We start from the raw sequence: 17,412 nt of genomic DNA, 5'->3' as shown, positions 1-17,412 counted from the left end.
CAAGCGTAATGGCCAATTTTTAAGCACTTGTTGAACTTATACACCGAAAAAAATATTACGTATACGCAGGTGTTCGTTAAACCTACAAAGTATGCTATAAATTTTTGAAATAATAAAAATGTATGGACAAAAATGTATGCATTTATGAAAACATAACAAATTCTAACGGAATTTTCGTAGAAAAAGCCTTTATTTAAGAAGATTCAGCGAAGTAATGATACTACTGCGGCACAGGATGGGCGGGCAGCACCTGACCCACACACTCCCCAAATCCAATGCGCAGACCGTTCTTCTCGCAGTGTCCTCGGATAATAACCTCATCGAAGTCCTGCAGGAACTTCCTGGTCTTGCCTCCCGGAAGCTCCAAAGTTTTGGTGCCCTTCCAGCACAACTCCAAAAGAGATCCGTATGAATCTGGCGTCTCGCCGGAGATCGTTCCGGAAGCCATCAGGTCACCAGGACGCAGGTTGCAACCGGTGACCGTATGATGAGCAATTTGCTGCAGTGGAGTCCAGTACAGGTACTTGAAGTTGGACTTTGAGATAAGTGATTCGTTCTGGTCAGAGGCTAAATAGGGATTTCCATTAAAACAAGGTAAGCAACTTTTAAGTTCAATCTCAACTTACGTTTCAAGGATACCTCGAGATTAATATCGAAATTGAAGGGAATATTCTGGCGCAGATAGGGCAGCACCTCCGGTTCCTGGGGGAAATTGTCCAGGAGGAAAGGTTTCAGGGCTGCCGTGGGCACCACCCAGGGTGAAATGGTGGTTCCCAGATTCTTTGCAGTGAAAGGACCCAAAGGAACATACTCCCACTTCTGGATATCCCTGGCACTCCAGTCGTTCATCAGGGTAAAGCCAAACACATTTTTCCAGGCCTCATCCACGCGGATCGGTTCTCCCAACTGATTGCCCTTGCCTCCGATGAAGAAGGCCATTTCCAATTCAAAGTCCAGAAGCTTGCAGGCTCCGAAGACTGGCTTCTCAGCTCCATCTGGGAAAGTTTGTCCCAAGGGACGACGGATGGGAGTTCCGGAAACAACCACGGAGCTGGCACGACCATGATAACCCACCGGAAGATGACGCCAGTTGGGCATCAAGGCATTATCCGGTCCACGGAACATAATGCCCACATTGGTGGCATGATGGATGGAGGAATAGAAGTCTGTGTAGTCACCAATCTGAGCGGGCAGGTGCAACTTGATCTCCGCTTGGGGAACAATGGAGCTAATGGGGAAAAAGAATTATGTATAATGCGGTAATTCAATTTTGCTTAATTTAAAAATTCAAACTCACACCGCCTTTAAGTCCACATTTTGATCCAGTTCGGAACCCTTTGATAAAAGCTTTTGAGTCTGTGTCCTTACCACATCCCAAGCTTCAAAGTCCAGGCCCATAAGCTCATTCAAGGTTTCCGCCTGCAGGCTTTTTTGAACTTCCAAAGGATACAACTGCGAGACAGCTTTCAGATCCAGGACATACTGTCCAATAGCCACACAAAGGCGGTGAACTTTCTATGGACGGTAAAACAACCCCAATTACGATATTCGGTTACGATATTCAGTTACGATATGATATGAGGTCTTATCAGAGCATATCTTATTAGCATATTGTTTTCGTAAACAAACTAGTTTGTGTTGGATGATGTATGCAAATGTGATGCCGCAAAGCGGTTTCTGTTCTAAACTTATTTTTCTAGAACATGTGGAACGCACTCAAAGTCACATGGAAATTATTAAGCTTAAGAAAAACAGAACAACGGCTTGGGAAATTGTGATTTTTACTCAGTTTTTTTCAGAATTGTTTTTTTTTATTTGTTTATGCAAACACAATAAAGTTACCATAAAATTACCACTTTTTAACAGCAAAACCATAGTCTTAGAACCTTAGAAAATTAATGGTCACTGAATAAATTTTAGTCTCTTAGATTCACTCACATTGTTTTCGGTTGAAAAGACAGCATAGGGGAGATTTTCCAGGGGAAAATCGCTGCCCGCTGGCACTGGCACAAAACTCTGGGACATTTTAAAAGCACTCAAAGTGGAAAACTTGGGCAGGTGGGTGCGAATTAATAAACTGAAGCAGAGAACTGACAAAAAAGTGCGCGGAGCCAGAGTGAGCTAGATAACAACTGAGGGTTTCAACTTGTAGATCCGCTATATATAGGTTCTCCAGACCCCAAGATCTCTCTCCTCTCTTAACAAAACAAGCCCCCAAACTAGAAGAGAATTCCCCGCCTTGTAAAGAGAAACTAAGATTGCGCTTTGGTTACTTTTATTTTATTTACCCATATATATATAATATATTCATTTGCATTTATATAGATGTTGGAATAATTCTTGTTCTGGTTTTGATTTTTGGATCTCTGCAAATACATATACATTAATTTATACATACATAAAATGAGCGTGAAGCTGGATAAACTTAGATAACACGCTTTAAAATACAATATATGTTTAATTTATTTTTATACCATTAATCTTGCTGAATTGACAAACGAGTTTCTTGCACAGGTGGAATGTTATGTGTCTGATTGTGTTCTTCTGATTAAGGATTTCCATTCCAACCTTCCTGGACTTACAACTGATTGAAACTTAACTGAAAACAGAACTTTCCAACATTCGTAATTGAGTTTAATTGACACCGGGCATATATATTTTTTTAGTCAGCCACTTGCTGGAAAGTAAACTCCAACTAATTCGATTATACGTATTCATGTCTCTATATATAGCACAGTTTGATACATGGACTAAACAGGATCTGGAGCTCAGATCCCCTCTCTTTGGTTTTTGACTATACATTTAACAAGCACAGGTCTCTTTCGATCTCGTTTATTTTATAAAGGTACGCATGGCCATAGATACTCATATATGTGAAAACATTAACTATTTGCAAACGAAGCTAAATCAACGAATTGAACTAAAGTCCTCGACTCCTCTTCTTCTTTACCTGATATGTTAAGATAGCGTTCCAACAGTTTCTATATCGTATATTTCGTAGTATTTGGTTTTGGTTTTTGGGGGCTGGGACTGTTCCGTGTTTTCTGGTGGTGCGTGTGAGTAGCGGTGGCTTCTATGCTCTGAATTCTATCGCTAATTGCGTTATACATATAGATATTCAAATATTACTTATAGATTCTCCTGCCTGTCCTCCGATTTAGATATAGTTGCCAACGAACGGAAATGAAACGCCTCGATTATACATAGTTCTCTGGTTTTTTTTTTTTGTTCCAACTCCGGGACGAACGGATAACGACGGTTAACGAATAACGGTTAACAGATAACGGGATGAGAAATCGTAAAGGAACATCTAGCAACACGTTATAGATACAAACAAATGTACATTCAACATTGAACTCTGATGATTACCGGGGGATCCCAATCTCAATCCCCTGCTCTCTCGAAAATTTCTGTTTCTGGGTTTCCTCATTGCGGTCTCGTGATATGCTTTTACCTAAATGATACTTCTTGGTTGCGCCACCTGTCATTGCCAATCCCAATCGATCCGAAACGGCATGAAACCCCTTACAAGTCGTCGCCCAGGCGATGGATCTCGTCCAGCATGAAGTCCACATCCGCCTCGTTGACCGCCGCCGACGAGATGATCGAGCGGAAGAAGTTGGGTCGCCGGTCGTCCGGCTGGTAGCCCACCATCAGCGTGCCCTTCTGCATCATGCGGCCCTTGATGATGGGACAGATCTGCAAGAATATTAAAATGTTAACATAGGTTCTATCATACGTTTACGGGGTTTTATTGTCATCTATAAGCATTAAGGATATTATATAAAATAAATAAATAAATAAAATTAAATAATGATGCAGTTCTTTAGAGGACTACTTCACAAGGTATACCAATCCAAAATCGGACATTATTCAGAAAAGTTACATTTTCCGAAAAGCAATTTTTCGGAAGACAAGGATATAAAAATGGAACGTAAAATTTGAGGCATGCAAATCATATTTTTAGAAATAGTATATTAGTACTTATACTTCATTGGATATAATTATTTAAATTTAATTATTAAATTTTATTATTATTATGTTATTTCTTTGCTCACCTTTCCCAGCTCCACCTCCTTCTTGGCATCGTGGGGCACTCCTCTTAGCCGCTTGGGCACGTACCAGAACGAGACGTTCACGCACTCCGGCTCGAGGATGAGGTGGAAGCGGTCGGACTGCTCCCGGATCCGCTTCAGCTGGTACTGGACCAGCTCCATGAGGCGGTCCTGCTGCTGCTCGAAGCCGTCGGTGCCCTTGGCCCGCCACTGGAGCCACAGCTTGAAGATGTCGTTGTGCCGGCCGCACTGGATCACCTTGTCGCCGGTGTCGTAGCTGATGTCGTACTGCTTGTCGGTCATGAAGAGGTACTCCGCCGACATCTGGTTGCAGCTGATGAGGAGGCCCTGCGAACGAGGCAGAGATTCGATTCGGGGTGAAGTGAACTCTCTCTCTCACGAGTCGACCATAAGTCAAGTTCAGATTTTAATTAAAATTCCGCCTGCCAAAAGACGCAACTGTGACCGATGGTAACATATTGCCCGGCATGTAAAGCAGCCAGGGTGACTTGGCGCATTTGGTCTTTGGTTGCTCGTCAAAGATTTCATTACGCATTGTGTGTGCGGACTACCCTCGGACTACCCAGTTCGCTCCCGTTCGTTTGGCAGGACGAACAACAAGGAATTGTTCCGAGCACAATTGGAATTCTTTACACAAACATTGTTCGATGTGCATCCAGAAGAATGTTGGTAAAACCCAGGGAACGGGACGGCAGAGAAGGAATTTAAAGCATGGGGTTGAGACGGAGGTATGCCTCGAATTTGTATCGCTCCGTTTAAGGCGGCAGTGGTGGAGAGATAAACTTTTAACTTGTCCGACAGGCCGGCCTTTCATTTCAAATTGTATCTCGCTGAACAATTATTCTTTTACCATTCGCCATTCGCCATTCGCCATTTACCATTTACTAGTTTCTCTTATTTTTCAGAATTAAATTCGCATTACACTTGGTTAAATTGGGGACCCTTGAACTACAGATTTGCATTTTTAAATAGAATTTAATTTTCTATAGTTATAGTATCTGTTACTGAAGCTGACCTTTCCTTCTGCCTTGAAAAATTATATATCTTGATCATACTTGGTTAGTAATACTTACATCCTCCTTGAAGTGGATCGTCGAGCATTGGAGCAGGGCTCCCATGAGCTTGTGGGGATTCCAGGTGACCGAGTCGGCGCTGCAAGAGTCAAATCGTGGCGTTAAATGAACATTCAATTACGAATTACAAACAATTAACACTAATCTGCCGCAGTGCGGTACAAGCCCCACCCCTTTTGAAAATCCCACCCCCTGCTGAGAGACAAGAGGATAAAAAAAAGGGGAAGGGATGCGGAAGGTCCTGGCAAGTGCCATAAATTGTGGCAATTTCAGGCCGCAGCACTTTAATTGAATTCAAAAGAGCGAGGACAACCCCCGTGGGCACCGGAGGGTTGACAGCTAAACATCCCTGGGGGAGCTATTTACAGTTATGTGGGCGCAGTGTGTGTGTGTGGGATTGGGCTTCGAAGTGTGCGTGAGTGAGTGGGTGTCTATAAACATGATCCTTATGGAGTGCCGGGAAGTATCCTTCACTTTTTTACACGCCGCGCTGGTTCGACAAAAAGGGTATGATGATTGGAATAAAATCACACACCTATATAGCAACTAGACAATACAAATTTATTATATTATTTTTACTTTAAACCGAATATATTTTTTATTATTACTATTATTATATTTTAGTTAGGGATAATAAACTGTAGAAGACAGATAGTTTATTGTTTTGATTTGATAGATTTTCATCCCTTATAATATAGATATCGTATTTTAAATCTTTTATAAATAGGTATCTTTTAGTCTCAACTCTTTTTCACCCTAATAAGTATTTGATTGAGCGGCGGCATGTGAAGCTAAACTCTTAAGATGAGATTTCGATTCGATTGTTTTAAGTTGGGATCCAAAGTGAAACTCAGCGGATTTAAGAGGCTCTGGCGAGGCCTCCTTCGAAGGACCATTAATCAGAGTTGCGTAAGCCGGCGAAGGCCACAAAGTGTCAGCTGCAAGGGCATTTTAATGATTAATTCGCGCTGAGAGCCTTTCAATTAAGGACCTCGATTTGCATGCCGCAGCAATTGCCGGCCTTAGGATCCATTCAAGCTAATTGAAGGCGGACGCCTGGGTGATGGATGAATGGGAATGGGGATGCGAGATGGTAATGGGACGAGGCAATCAATTTGAAAGTGTTTATGGAGTCTGCTGCTTGACCGCAAGCTGTCGATACTGCGACAGCTGCACTTGCCGCATTTGCCTAAGCTTCCCAAAGAATTTAAGATGTTCTATGGATTCCCGATGTAAATGGAAGTTGTAGATGGAGTAAAGTGCATTTCAGGTTGCGACTTTAAAATTAAAAATTCCTGGCCCCGGGGATGAATCGCTGACTTGCCCTCTCAGCCATTGTTTGGCGTAATTGTTGTGTAAGTAATGCCCATGGAAATGCCCATCCAAAAAGGCACCCCAGGGTAGAGATGGATGGATGGATGGATTGCTGGGGTGGAGGGCACTGGGAAATCCACTTTGTTCATTTGTTTGTTCGGGCCAAAATGCACTCGGCTTGTGCCTTGTAATCCCTGTAAGCTCAGAACACCTGATGGAGGCACTAAATGACAAATTGAGATTTTTCCCACATGCTCAACTCGACTCGAATCCTTCGACGAGGGGTAACACCGAGCCATGCGGGCCATTTGGGAGCATTTAGATTTAAATTTACCCAACCCGAGGAGAGATTTCAATTTGTGTTTTGACTGGCCCGAAGATGAGGGCGTTCAAGGCACAAAGTTCATGTCAAGAACGATGATGAATGAGAACAACAATTGCTTGGGACAAAAGATAAGGTTTTCCAAGGGCTTCTTAAAGCACTTCAGAGTTTTTTAAGAATTGATAAGTTAAAGCACTGCAAATGTTTTATAAAGTTTAAAAAATAAGTGAAGGGTGGGTAGAAATCTTGAATTAAGAACCACTTCAACTTTAAGGGATTTCTTATAAAGTATGGTTGATTCTTTTAGTTTATAAAAAAGTAAATAAGTTATACAACTTACCGCTCAACTCCAGTAAATCTTGGATGACGATGCTTTCGGGACATCAATAAACCACCGCCCCAGGCAGCCTGCAAAAAGTCCATAAAAATTTCAATTGTATTAGTTACTATTAGATGAATATATATTTTTAATTTGCATAAATTATATATATTAATTTAAATTTAATTAAGTTCAGATCTTGATTGCACTTACATCGATGTGCATCCAGCAGTTGTACTTCTGGCAGATGTCGGCGATCGTGTTGATGTCATCGAAGGCCCCCAGGACAGTGGTGCCGGCAGTGGCGTTGACGAAGAAGGGGATGTCCCCCTTGGCCTTGCGCTCCAGGATCAGCCGCTCCAGCTCCGAGGTGATCATCTTGCCGTGCTCATCGGAGGGCACCACGATGCAGTGATCGGTTCCCAGGCCGCAGACGGCGGCGCACGACTTGATCGAGTAGTGGCACTGATCGGAGGTGAACATCACCAAAGTTCCGGGCAGGCCCACCGAGCCGTGCTCCTTGTAGTTGGGGAACATCTTGTGGCGAGCCGCCAGGAAGGCGTACAGATTGGAGATGGAGCCTCCGGGGGCCAAAATAGAGTCTCCGCCGGACCATCCGATGATCTCGCGCATCTTGGTCAGCACCACGTTCTCCATCAGGATGAAAACCGGCGCAATCTCGTAGGTGAACATGTTGGTATTGGCCGTGGCCGTCAGCCACTCGCCGGCCATGGAAATCAGGTCCAAACCGTTGGACAGTTGGTTGAAGAAGTGGGGATGTCCTGGGAATTACAAGAGGTACAGGATAAAGTTAAATTCCTTAAAATTATAAAACCTTATTACAGTGTGAATTTATATTTTAAAAATAAATTAAAAAGTATTTGTTCCTTTGAACGAGCTCTGTCTACTTATACGATCCTCTCTTTAATTAATATTTTTGCTTCGCAGCTTACACACTTGACATTTTCCATGTGCGCCTGCCTAATGTAGCTGAAAATGGTTTCCATTTAGTTTCGGCTGTCTGGATGGCTGTCTCTCCATTTGTGGCACTTTCCTCGCCTTCCATCGCTGCGAGTTTTTCTAAGCTGACAGCAGATGTGCCTGGCAGCTGTGCTGCCTTCAGCCATCAGGCCATCAGGCCATCAGCCTTCATCCCGGAGCTTTGTTTTATTAAAAATATACATTCGAGGGCAGTGGCAAGTGAAACAAAGGATGAACCAAAACACGGCTGACTGGCCCCGAAAGCAAAAATAAATAGGCACAAAGGCGGACGGCGAAGACCGCCGGAAGTGCATATGTTCAAGGGCAGACGGTACAAGGTTTAGTCCAATCGATGGATGGATAGTCTAGTCTGATTCTCCCTTCTTTATTTTTCCTTGCTCAACAAGTTTGGCAACGTAATCCTCCCGCTGCTACTTAGCTCCATAAATTGCTCATTTATTGTAGCTAATTGCGACTGGCCGGGCTTCGATTTTGGGGTGCCCTTTCTGGAGGAGGAGAGCGGAGGGGAAAACTCCCACGAAGAATCACAAAATGCTTTCAGTCAGCATCAGGAAGCTGTCCAACTCCCCGATTTTATTCGCAGCCCCCCATCGCTTGGCAGCTTGAACCCTTCGGCGTCTGTCAGTTCACATCTTGAGTGCCATAAGTCGTGTGATTAAAATCCCATTGCCCACAAGGCTAAATCCACCCACAGATATAAGGAATATGCACAGGAAGAAATACTCCATCCTAACACAAAACATATAAAACTTAATCTCAGTTTTACTACACGAACCATCTCATTAAACTCTTTCTTGTGGAAACTTTTCTTGTTTACTTATCCTTTTACATACTATTATGCACTTAAATCTTTATTGTTTTTGCTAGTACTTTTTTTTCTGTGTGCAAGCTGACAGAGCGCTGGCATCCAAACATTTCAATTTGCGCATGTGGCCAGGATATCCTCGCTGGCAGGATTCGAATCGAGCGGAGTCACCCTCGCCCCGGCAGCCATTCATTCGCATCAAAGGATCAGGAATGCAGCGAGTCAGAAAATAACAACGGATTTTGATTAAAGCTCCCCTCGTTTTTATGGAGTCCTCGGCGAAGGAAGCGGTGTCCTTCGTATCAGGTTGCCGGTCTGACAGGACGGGCATTATGTGAGATTACGGATCATAAATGGGACTCTTATCGGGTCTGCAGGGAAGACGAGTGCGAAAAAAGCAACTTAACAGTGCCATCTTTTAGTGAGGAAAATGCGTGTTTATCTTAATTTGCTGTCTTACTAAAAACATTGCTTTAATTACTTTTAATCCCACTATAAATTTGAGAGGAATAAGCTTTGATATTATTTTACAGATAATGAGAAATGATAAGAGACTATATCCCACTCTTCTTGAAACCTACTAGACACAACTTTTCTGACTTATCTTCTAACCTTAGGAACTTCAGCTTGTTGCAATGAAAACTTCTTGTTGAAAAAACAAAAATAAACTTGCACTTCCCACACAAACATATTCCATGGGACTACGCATCCTAATTACGTTCTTTTCCTCAGCCAAAACTTTCCCATGCAATCCAAGTTTATTCAGTTGCCTCTGATTGCGTAGAGTTTTAATTCAATTTTTGGCAAGCCAAATGGGAGCCAGAAGGATAAACAGCGGCGGTCTCATTTCCTGAATGGCAAGTCGAGGAAGCAACGCCTGCTTCCTTGATACAAGGCCGCAGTTTCCGGAGGAGGGTGGCTCTTCTGGCTGGCTCTTCTGGGGTGGAGTGGGTGGTTAGTTGGTGGGGGGTGGCTCTAGTAAATACGCTTATTATCGATACTCCAAACACAACTGCGGTCACGTGCGAGGACTGCACAAACATCGCAGGACAAAGACAGCGACGGTCGACTGGGGACAGACTGCCTCTCGCATTAATTTTCAATGAAATCAAATCAGCAAGGACATTCAAAACAAGCTGCCTGAAACTATTATGCAAGAAGTCGACCTTTTGACACCTTAGGAATTTGATTTTAGCTGTAATTTTTGTATTCAATTGAATGAGAATAGATTTTTAAGTGTTCGGTTTATTATTACTCTATTAAATTCTTTGGATAATAGCAGAAAGTACTTTAAAGCTAATATTTTGTAAAATCTGAACTTAACAAATGATTTATTCTATCTATAAATGTAGTATTTTTTTTTATATATATCTTAGAATATATTTAATATTAAACAAAAATCAGAATTTAAGAGATTTTTCGTTCTAGAAAGTAACCATAATTTTATTACCTCCCAAAAGCCCCTTCTCTCCCCGATTAGTGGGTATATAAAAAGTTAAAAGTGAAACGTGCGAATGACTTTTGGCTGCTAAAGCCGAGCCCACAAAGAACCCTTTGCCTGATTTATGATTGATGGCGCACTGAATCGCAGGGGGATAGAGGATTTCAGCGCCCGAGGCGAGTGTTTTTGAAAGGTGTAAACAAGCCGGGGCCGCAACTCAATGGGCCATAAAATGGCATTGTTTGCTGTCTGCTGACTGCTGTTCGTATCTCCCCGAGTGCCATCAATATGCTAATGTGCTTATCTAGAAGGCTGCACACTTTGTGCCCTAATACGACCGCAATGTCCAGGGGCACGCGTCCTGCCTCTGTGCTAAAAAAATATAAAAAATAAAGCCAGGACGAAAAGCATATGCTAAGCAGGGACAAATTTGATTAATCTCCAACTGAGCAAACTTCCCAGGGCGATGATAAGCACATAAGTCGAGAGGCTTTGATCACCTTTCAGACATTCGAAAGGTAGGAATGCAGAAGGAAATGCATTTTTTAGGAGAATTTATTATTTATTAAAGCCCTATTCCCAGAATGAATTTAATATTGGTATTTTTGAAAAATAATGTATACATATTTTTTAGGCAGTAATAAATCCAGACTTTAATTTTGATTATGTACACTGCCGCTCAACTGAATAGGTTCATGCTCTCAGAGGAAGTAATTTGTCTATAATTTCTAAACCAGTGTACCGATTTCCAAAATTTTTTTTTTCTTTAACTCTTGAATCATTTTATAATAAAATGCTGAAGAAGGTTTTTCAAAAACATATTATTTATTCCTTATTTAATTTTTCTTCTGAAAGGTTAACAAAATTCATGGTTTTTTTTTGGGTCATCTGAATAGGTTCAACCTAAAACAATTAAAATTATTTAAGTAACTAAGGATAATTTTCATATTTTTTGAACTTGGCTGATACTTATGAACATTTTAAGAGTACATTTTACTAATTTTAATAAAAAGTGAACCCTCCGTTGTCCGATATAACATCATATACACGACCGGGAAGCGAGCTATACTAATTGTGCAGTATTTGCAGTGAAATGGTTGTCCAGGCTATTTTAATTGCCTTAACTAAAGTTGTTTTGCAAGAAAATTACCTGCCTCCTTCATATATCTTGCGCGATAGCAACCCCCATACGATTTCGATTATATTAAGGTCAGGTGAATATGGGGGCCATTCAAGTAAGTCCACATTTTGAGCCTTAATCCATTCTTTTACCACCCTAGCTGTATGATGAGAGCGTTATATTGCTGGTAAGACCATTTGATAAAGTGAAAAGTATTTGAATAATCAGGAAACGTAGCCTTTATGATAGATTTGTAGGATTCCGCGCTCATTTTAGAAGTAACAAATTAGAGGTCGCAAGTGCCAAAGACTGATACCGACCCCCACACCAAAATCAATTTAATTTAGAAGCGTAAATCAATAGCTACAACTATTATTATCACGATCTTCGAAAGGAAGAGCATTTCCTTAGCCGTTGTCATAGCTGTGAGGGTGGGGTAATGGTGTGGGAGTCGGTATCAGTCTTTGGCACTTGCGACCTCTAATTTGTTACTTCTAAAATGAGCGCGGAATCCTACAAATCTATCATAAAGGCTACGTTTCCTGATTATTCAAATACTTTTCACTTTATCAAATGGTCTTACCAGCAATATAACGCTCTCATCATACAGCTAGGGTGGTAAAAGAATGGATTAAGGCTCAAAATGTGGACTTACTTGAATGGCCCCCATATTCACCTGACCTTAATATAATCGAAATCGTATGGGGGTTGCTATCGCGCAAGATATATGAAGGAGGCAGGTAATTTTCTTGCAAAACAACTTTAGTTAAGGCAATTAAAAAAGCCTGGACAACCATTTCACTGCAAATACTGCACAATTAGTATAGCTCGCTTCCCGGTCGTGTATATGATGTTATATCGGACAACGGAGGGTTCACTTTTTATTAAAATTAGTAAAATGTACTCTAAAAATGTTCATAAGTATCAGCCAAGTTCAAAAAATATGAAAATTATCCTTAGTTACTTAAATAATTTTAATTGTTTTAGGTTGAACCTATTCAGATGACCCAAAAAAAAAACCATGAATTTTGTTAACCTTTCAGAAGAAAAATTAAATAAGGAATAAATAATATGTTTTTGAAAAACCTTCTTCAGCATTTTATTATAAAATGATTCAAGAGTTAAAGAAAAAAAAAATTTTGGAAATCGGTACACTGGTTTAGAAATTATAGACAAATTACTTCCTCTGAGAGCATGAACCTATTCAGTTGAGCGGCAGTGTATATTCCTTTGTATGAATTTTAATTCGTTTTAAAACATTTCTTGCATGTATTTTAATTCTATGAGTAATTTAAACATATTTTAAGAGCCTTTCAGAGATTTGAAAGGTAGGAATGCAGGAGGAAATAAGTTTTTTAGGAGAATTTGTTTATTATTTATTAATTTATTTATTATTGGTATTTTTTTAAAAATAATGTATATATTTCTTTTGGCAGTAATAAATCCACTCTTAAATTTTGATAATTTTTTTGTATATATTTTAATGCGTTTTAAATCATTTCTTGTATGTATTTTAATTCTGTGAATAATTTAATCATATTTTAAGAATATATAATATTAACTCACCCGTCTTGACTTGATATTTCAATGTCGTGGCACAATCCTCGATGAGCTGCTGCAGTGGCAGAGCGCGATCGGGAACATCGAGGTCCAAGAGGCGCTTCATGTCCTCGGGATGGTGGAAGTCCAGGACCTTCTCGTTCCGATCGTTTGTGGCCTTCACAAAGTCCAGCAGAACGTCGATTACCTTCAGCAGGAACTCCCGTGTCTCCGGACCAGCGGTCACTGTGGTGGGCATGAGATCTGGATAGGAAAAACAGAAAAAAACAAGGAAGAGGGTGCGGAAAAAACCAAATGAGAATTCCTTATCGGTAAATATGAAAAGCGTGCCCCGCTGGTGACAGGAAAAATGGTTTTCCTCTCTTATCGTGATATATGGCTATTATTATTGCAATGATTTGTGGGGAGACTGAGTCGTAAAAAGAGATGACTGGCTTTAATATGAGGTAAGTTGAGATTTCTTAGTGGCTGGCTAAGATTTCAATTATACTGAGGTCTTTTTGTGTTCATTCACTGAGAAAATCTTTGAACTTAAAATTGGTTTTGGTAAAGAGATTTGATTTCTTAAAGGAAAACCTTAAATTATGTTTTGAATCTCGATTTATTCGTAAGAAGAAGTAAAATGAAAGAAAATAGAATTAACCTTAACTCAATGCAATACAAAATGTAAATATTCAGCATATATAAAATAAAATATAAATTATTTTTTGATAAAACTCATAAATTGCATATAATTTTCTGAGCATCAGTGTTATTAATACTTTGAGTTAAAACGCTATTCATCAGAAAAGATTACTCTGAAAGTAGCTGTGTGTTTTGCAGTGCGCCCTTGTGGGCTGTAAATATCCTTGGCTGTCCTTGCCATTGCCTTCCTTGAGCTGGCTGCAATTAATTACTGGGGCTTTGTTTAAGCATCGGCAGTGGCCACTAAGCCACCGAGCAAATGGGAGCAGCTCCGTTCGAAGCTCGCTGAAATTCAATTGTGGACTTAACGTAGCGCATGATTACCATTTTGTGGGGCGGAGAACAAATTGTAGCAATTTGGGAAATTCCTCGAGTTTACGGCCAAGAAGCTAAATAAAATTTAATGTGCTCGACTGCTTCAGTGGGTGCTCAGTGTCAAAGGCAGTCGAGTTTTGAATCCTGCAAAGGCAAAGGCACAGACTGAGGCATTAGAAACAGCCGTCACACACGAGTCCTGGAATCGAGCGTGAGCAATATCCTGTGACTAAACGGTTTATGTTTGTTGGCCTTTCAATTTGAGGCACGCGTCTGCTGCCTCGTGGCGAGTCCTGGCACCTTTTTTTCTGGTCCTTCGGCGTCGAATGGTGGTGGATTTGTTTGACTTTCTGTCTGTTTGTTTCGTGTTTGTCGAGGAAATCTCTTACAGGGCAACAGTCGCCAGTTTCACGCTCCGGCGAAGCCAAGAACACACACCAAACACAACTCACAACTCACGAGAATTGAGTGCAAAGGAGCTTCCCGGGCAGGGCCATTTATCAGGGACACGAGTGTCCTGGACAGCCCTATGCTTGTCCATGTCCTTGGCAGCAGACTCCCGTTTTCCCACTTTTCCCGTTTTTCCCGCTTTCCAACATTTTACCCATTTTACCCATTTTCTGTTCGTGTCTTTTGCAGTGTCAGTTTAACACTCGCTTACTGTTTGCCCAGCCAAATGCGATTCGAGTGCAACTATGCGGAGGAGCAATGTTTGTCAGGATTACTATACTCCCCAGCGAAGCAATCCCCCTTCGGAATCGTGTTCGGAAAATATGTTTCTGTGCTGGAATCTGACAGGTTCGAGTAGCACTCTTGGAAGATATATCTTTGGTATCTGCTAAGCTTAATCCCTTGTTTCGATACAATTTATGACTACGACAAGAAGCTACACAGCTTATGCAAGTGTTTATTTATAATATATATTATAATTTATATACAAGTGAGGAAAACATTTCATTGCCTAAAGTTAAGTTGCATATTTTTATTAACAGAAAATAAACTTAAATGAATATATAAACATTAACAAGGCACTCCCTCTCTAAATACTTTTTCAAGACAAGCAACTTTTTCTTTGGAAATTATAACCTAAATAATAAAATATTATATTTGAAAAAAATTTCAAGAAATAAACAATATAAGATGACTGTCTATAAATGAAAAAGACTTATGTATTGATTTCTCAGTTTATGAAAAAGCTTTTATTTCTCAATTATGTTGATAAATTTAAATAAATTTAAATTTTAATAAAATAAATATGTTTTCAATAATTATAAGTTCTTACCATAGGCAGTCAGCTTGCCCGTCCTCTCGGACAGTTTATACCCGTTCGGATTGAGAGCCATTTTCTCCTCTGCAAGGATAAAGAGTAAAAAAAGGATACAAAAAATTAGTAAAAGGAATCCGAAAACGCAGACTCTGCTAAGTAGGAAAAAATGGAGCTGGGCCAAATGAAGTGAGTCAATGTTATGCAATCGACCGCAAGCTGAAGGCCCTGAAGGCAGGTGTTACATAAGTCCCTCCGATCCGAAAACCCACACACAAATTGCATAACCAAGACAAACAAACAAACAGTGTGAAAATGCAATGGGCGTGTAAATAAACAGAGTGGAAAATGGAATGGGGAGTGGAGGTTTTCTTGGTTGGGGGTTGGGGGTTGAGGGTCGGGGGCTGGGACAAGGACAAGTGAAGGGCAAGCTCCAAGTGGGAGGTAAATATCCCGCATATACATAGACAACTATTTCAGGACCCCCTCCTTTCCGTTTTGGCGCCATCTGCTATTGCGCAGTGAGTGTTAAGTCAATTTCCTGCGACTGCTACATACATATATACACAAATATATATAGGTATATATATATATATATGCAAATATATATATAGATGTGTGATTTACATGGGGATACAGACAGCACGACAGCTGCTGTTAATGGCGAAAACCTTGGACAGTACGAAACTTATGCAACGTAATTCAGATAATTCAGACAAGAAGTCTGAGGGCGGGTCTTACCGATAATCCTGCGGATATCGTCGATATACTGCTTTAGATAATTCACTTTGACTGTGTGCGGGGGCGACGAGGCACCGACGTGGCTTTCAGGATAGAAAAACAACTGGAGGAATGTGCGAGGACGAAATGTATTCGAAATGTATCTCTAAGATGGAGCTGCGATACTACTAAATTGTTGGTCTAAATTGGCGACAACTTACAGAGTTCCTTCGAGCTACACCAAAAAAACACTGAGAAACACTCGCGGGACGGCGGCTCTAATTCGCTGATTAAACGGACTTAGCGGGCAGAATTTATATCTGGGATTTCGAAATCTGTATCTTCTTTGGATATAGTATGGTGGCAATCAACTTTCACTGACTGGAGAACTTAGGGAACTGAGCAGCCTACACTCGCTGACGATCTGCGGAGCTATGAGCAGCAGCATCCGCCTGAGTTGCCTACGAAGCTTTTCTGCCCCACACAAAATGGCTGCCCACACGCACACACACATACATATATGCACACTCCTACAGCTCTTGCATAACCTTCAACCCACACAAACACGACGAGGAAAATGCGGGAAATTCTCTTGGTGACGTCATTGATTTTTTGGCAACCATCTTTGTTCGAGCCATTTTGCGTGGGCGGAGCCTCAGCTTGTGCGCCCCAAAGTATCCAACGGATACACACACACACACAGACACACTCAACCGAAGAAAAGGTGTGCGCACGCCTGGAAAAACACTATGGATTGTAGAGAAAACAAAGATTTGGAGGGGCGACCAAATGAAAAGCTAATTAACAAACTAATTTTGCCACTGTTTCTGACATTTACAATGACCCACAACTTTTTATGAGAGTTCCGGCCGAGTGACAGCGAAAAAACATCTATAATTACTTCCACTTTTTCCCCATATGCATCGAGCACATAAATTCTATATATTCGGCATATATAGAACCTAAAACATGGACTCTAGTATATAGAACAAAATGAAATTTAGGTCAAAGCTAGACAACCTTCCTCCTGCGCGTCCTTCGTATGCAAAAGAGATATGTATCTGGGAGAAGTGAAATTGCATTATTTCCAATGAAACGCTTTTCATAGCACACTTTTGAGGGCCAGCGCATATAGGCAATGTTATGTAACTCGGAAGAGGCCGAAAAAAACATGGGGGGGGAAATGACGTCCATCAAACCGGAGAAGCTCAAACAACGAGAACACAGTGAAAACAGTAAAAACACTTCCATCGACAGACTTTTATCTTACGTGGAGCAGCTGGCAGAAGGATGTTGCCTTGGTCCTTGTACACAGGATCCTCCGCGTCAGCATATTCACTCCGAAGGCTCTGGCACTGGAAAAGTGTCTTTCGATGTAACTGATTGCAACTTGAGAA

At 41.0% G+C, this 17,412-nt stretch overlaps 2 protein-coding genes across 3 annotated transcripts; both read right to left on the bottom strand.

Annotated features, from left to right (window-relative positions):
- Positions 1–177: 177 nt before the first annotated feature.
- LOC108100179 (fumarylacetoacetase) lies at positions 178–2,140 on the bottom strand. Its single transcript, XM_017203948.2, has 4 exons — positions 1,939–2,140; positions 1,298–1,515; positions 627–1,228; positions 178–567 (listed from the first exon to the last, which is right to left on the bottom strand). The coding sequence occupies exons 1-4, from the start codon at positions 2,023–2,025 to the stop codon at positions 221–223; spliced, it is 1,254 nt and encodes a 417-aa protein (XP_017059437.1). The 5' UTR covers positions 2,026–2,140; the 3' UTR covers positions 178–220.
- Positions 2,141–2,264: 124 nt separating this feature from the next.
- Positions 2,265–16,436, bottom strand: LOC108100623 (glutamate decarboxylase). 2 transcript variants are annotated; one of them, XM_017204621.2, is made up of 9 exons: positions 16,237–16,436; positions 16,037–16,139; positions 15,314–15,382; positions 13,039–13,275; positions 7,318–7,886; positions 7,126–7,193; positions 5,150–5,228; positions 4,059–4,403; positions 2,265–3,699 (listed from the first exon to the last, which is right to left on the bottom strand). In XM_017204621.2, the coding sequence occupies exons 3-9, from the start codon at positions 15,372–15,374 to the stop codon at positions 3,526–3,528; spliced, it is 1,533 nt and encodes a 510-aa protein (XP_017060110.1). In that variant the 5' UTR covers positions 15,375–15,382; positions 16,037–16,139; positions 16,237–16,436; the 3' UTR covers positions 2,265–3,525. The 2 variants fall into 2 exon arrangements, with proteins under 2 accessions (XP_017060110.1, XP_017060111.1); XM_017204622.2 differs by lacking the exon at positions 16,037–16,139.
- Positions 16,437–17,412: the final 976 nt, after the last annotated feature.

Source organism: Drosophila ficusphila, unplaced genomic scaffold (assembly GCF_018152265.1).
Source record: "Drosophila ficusphila isolate 14025-0441.05 unplaced genomic scaffold, ASM1815226v1 contig_286, whole genome shotgun sequence".
NCBI classification, from domain to species: Eukaryota; Metazoa; Arthropoda; class Insecta; order Diptera; family Drosophilidae; genus Drosophila; species Drosophila ficusphila.
Note: the sequence above shows the minus strand (reverse complement) of the source record. Positions and strands in the feature narration are given on the sequence as shown.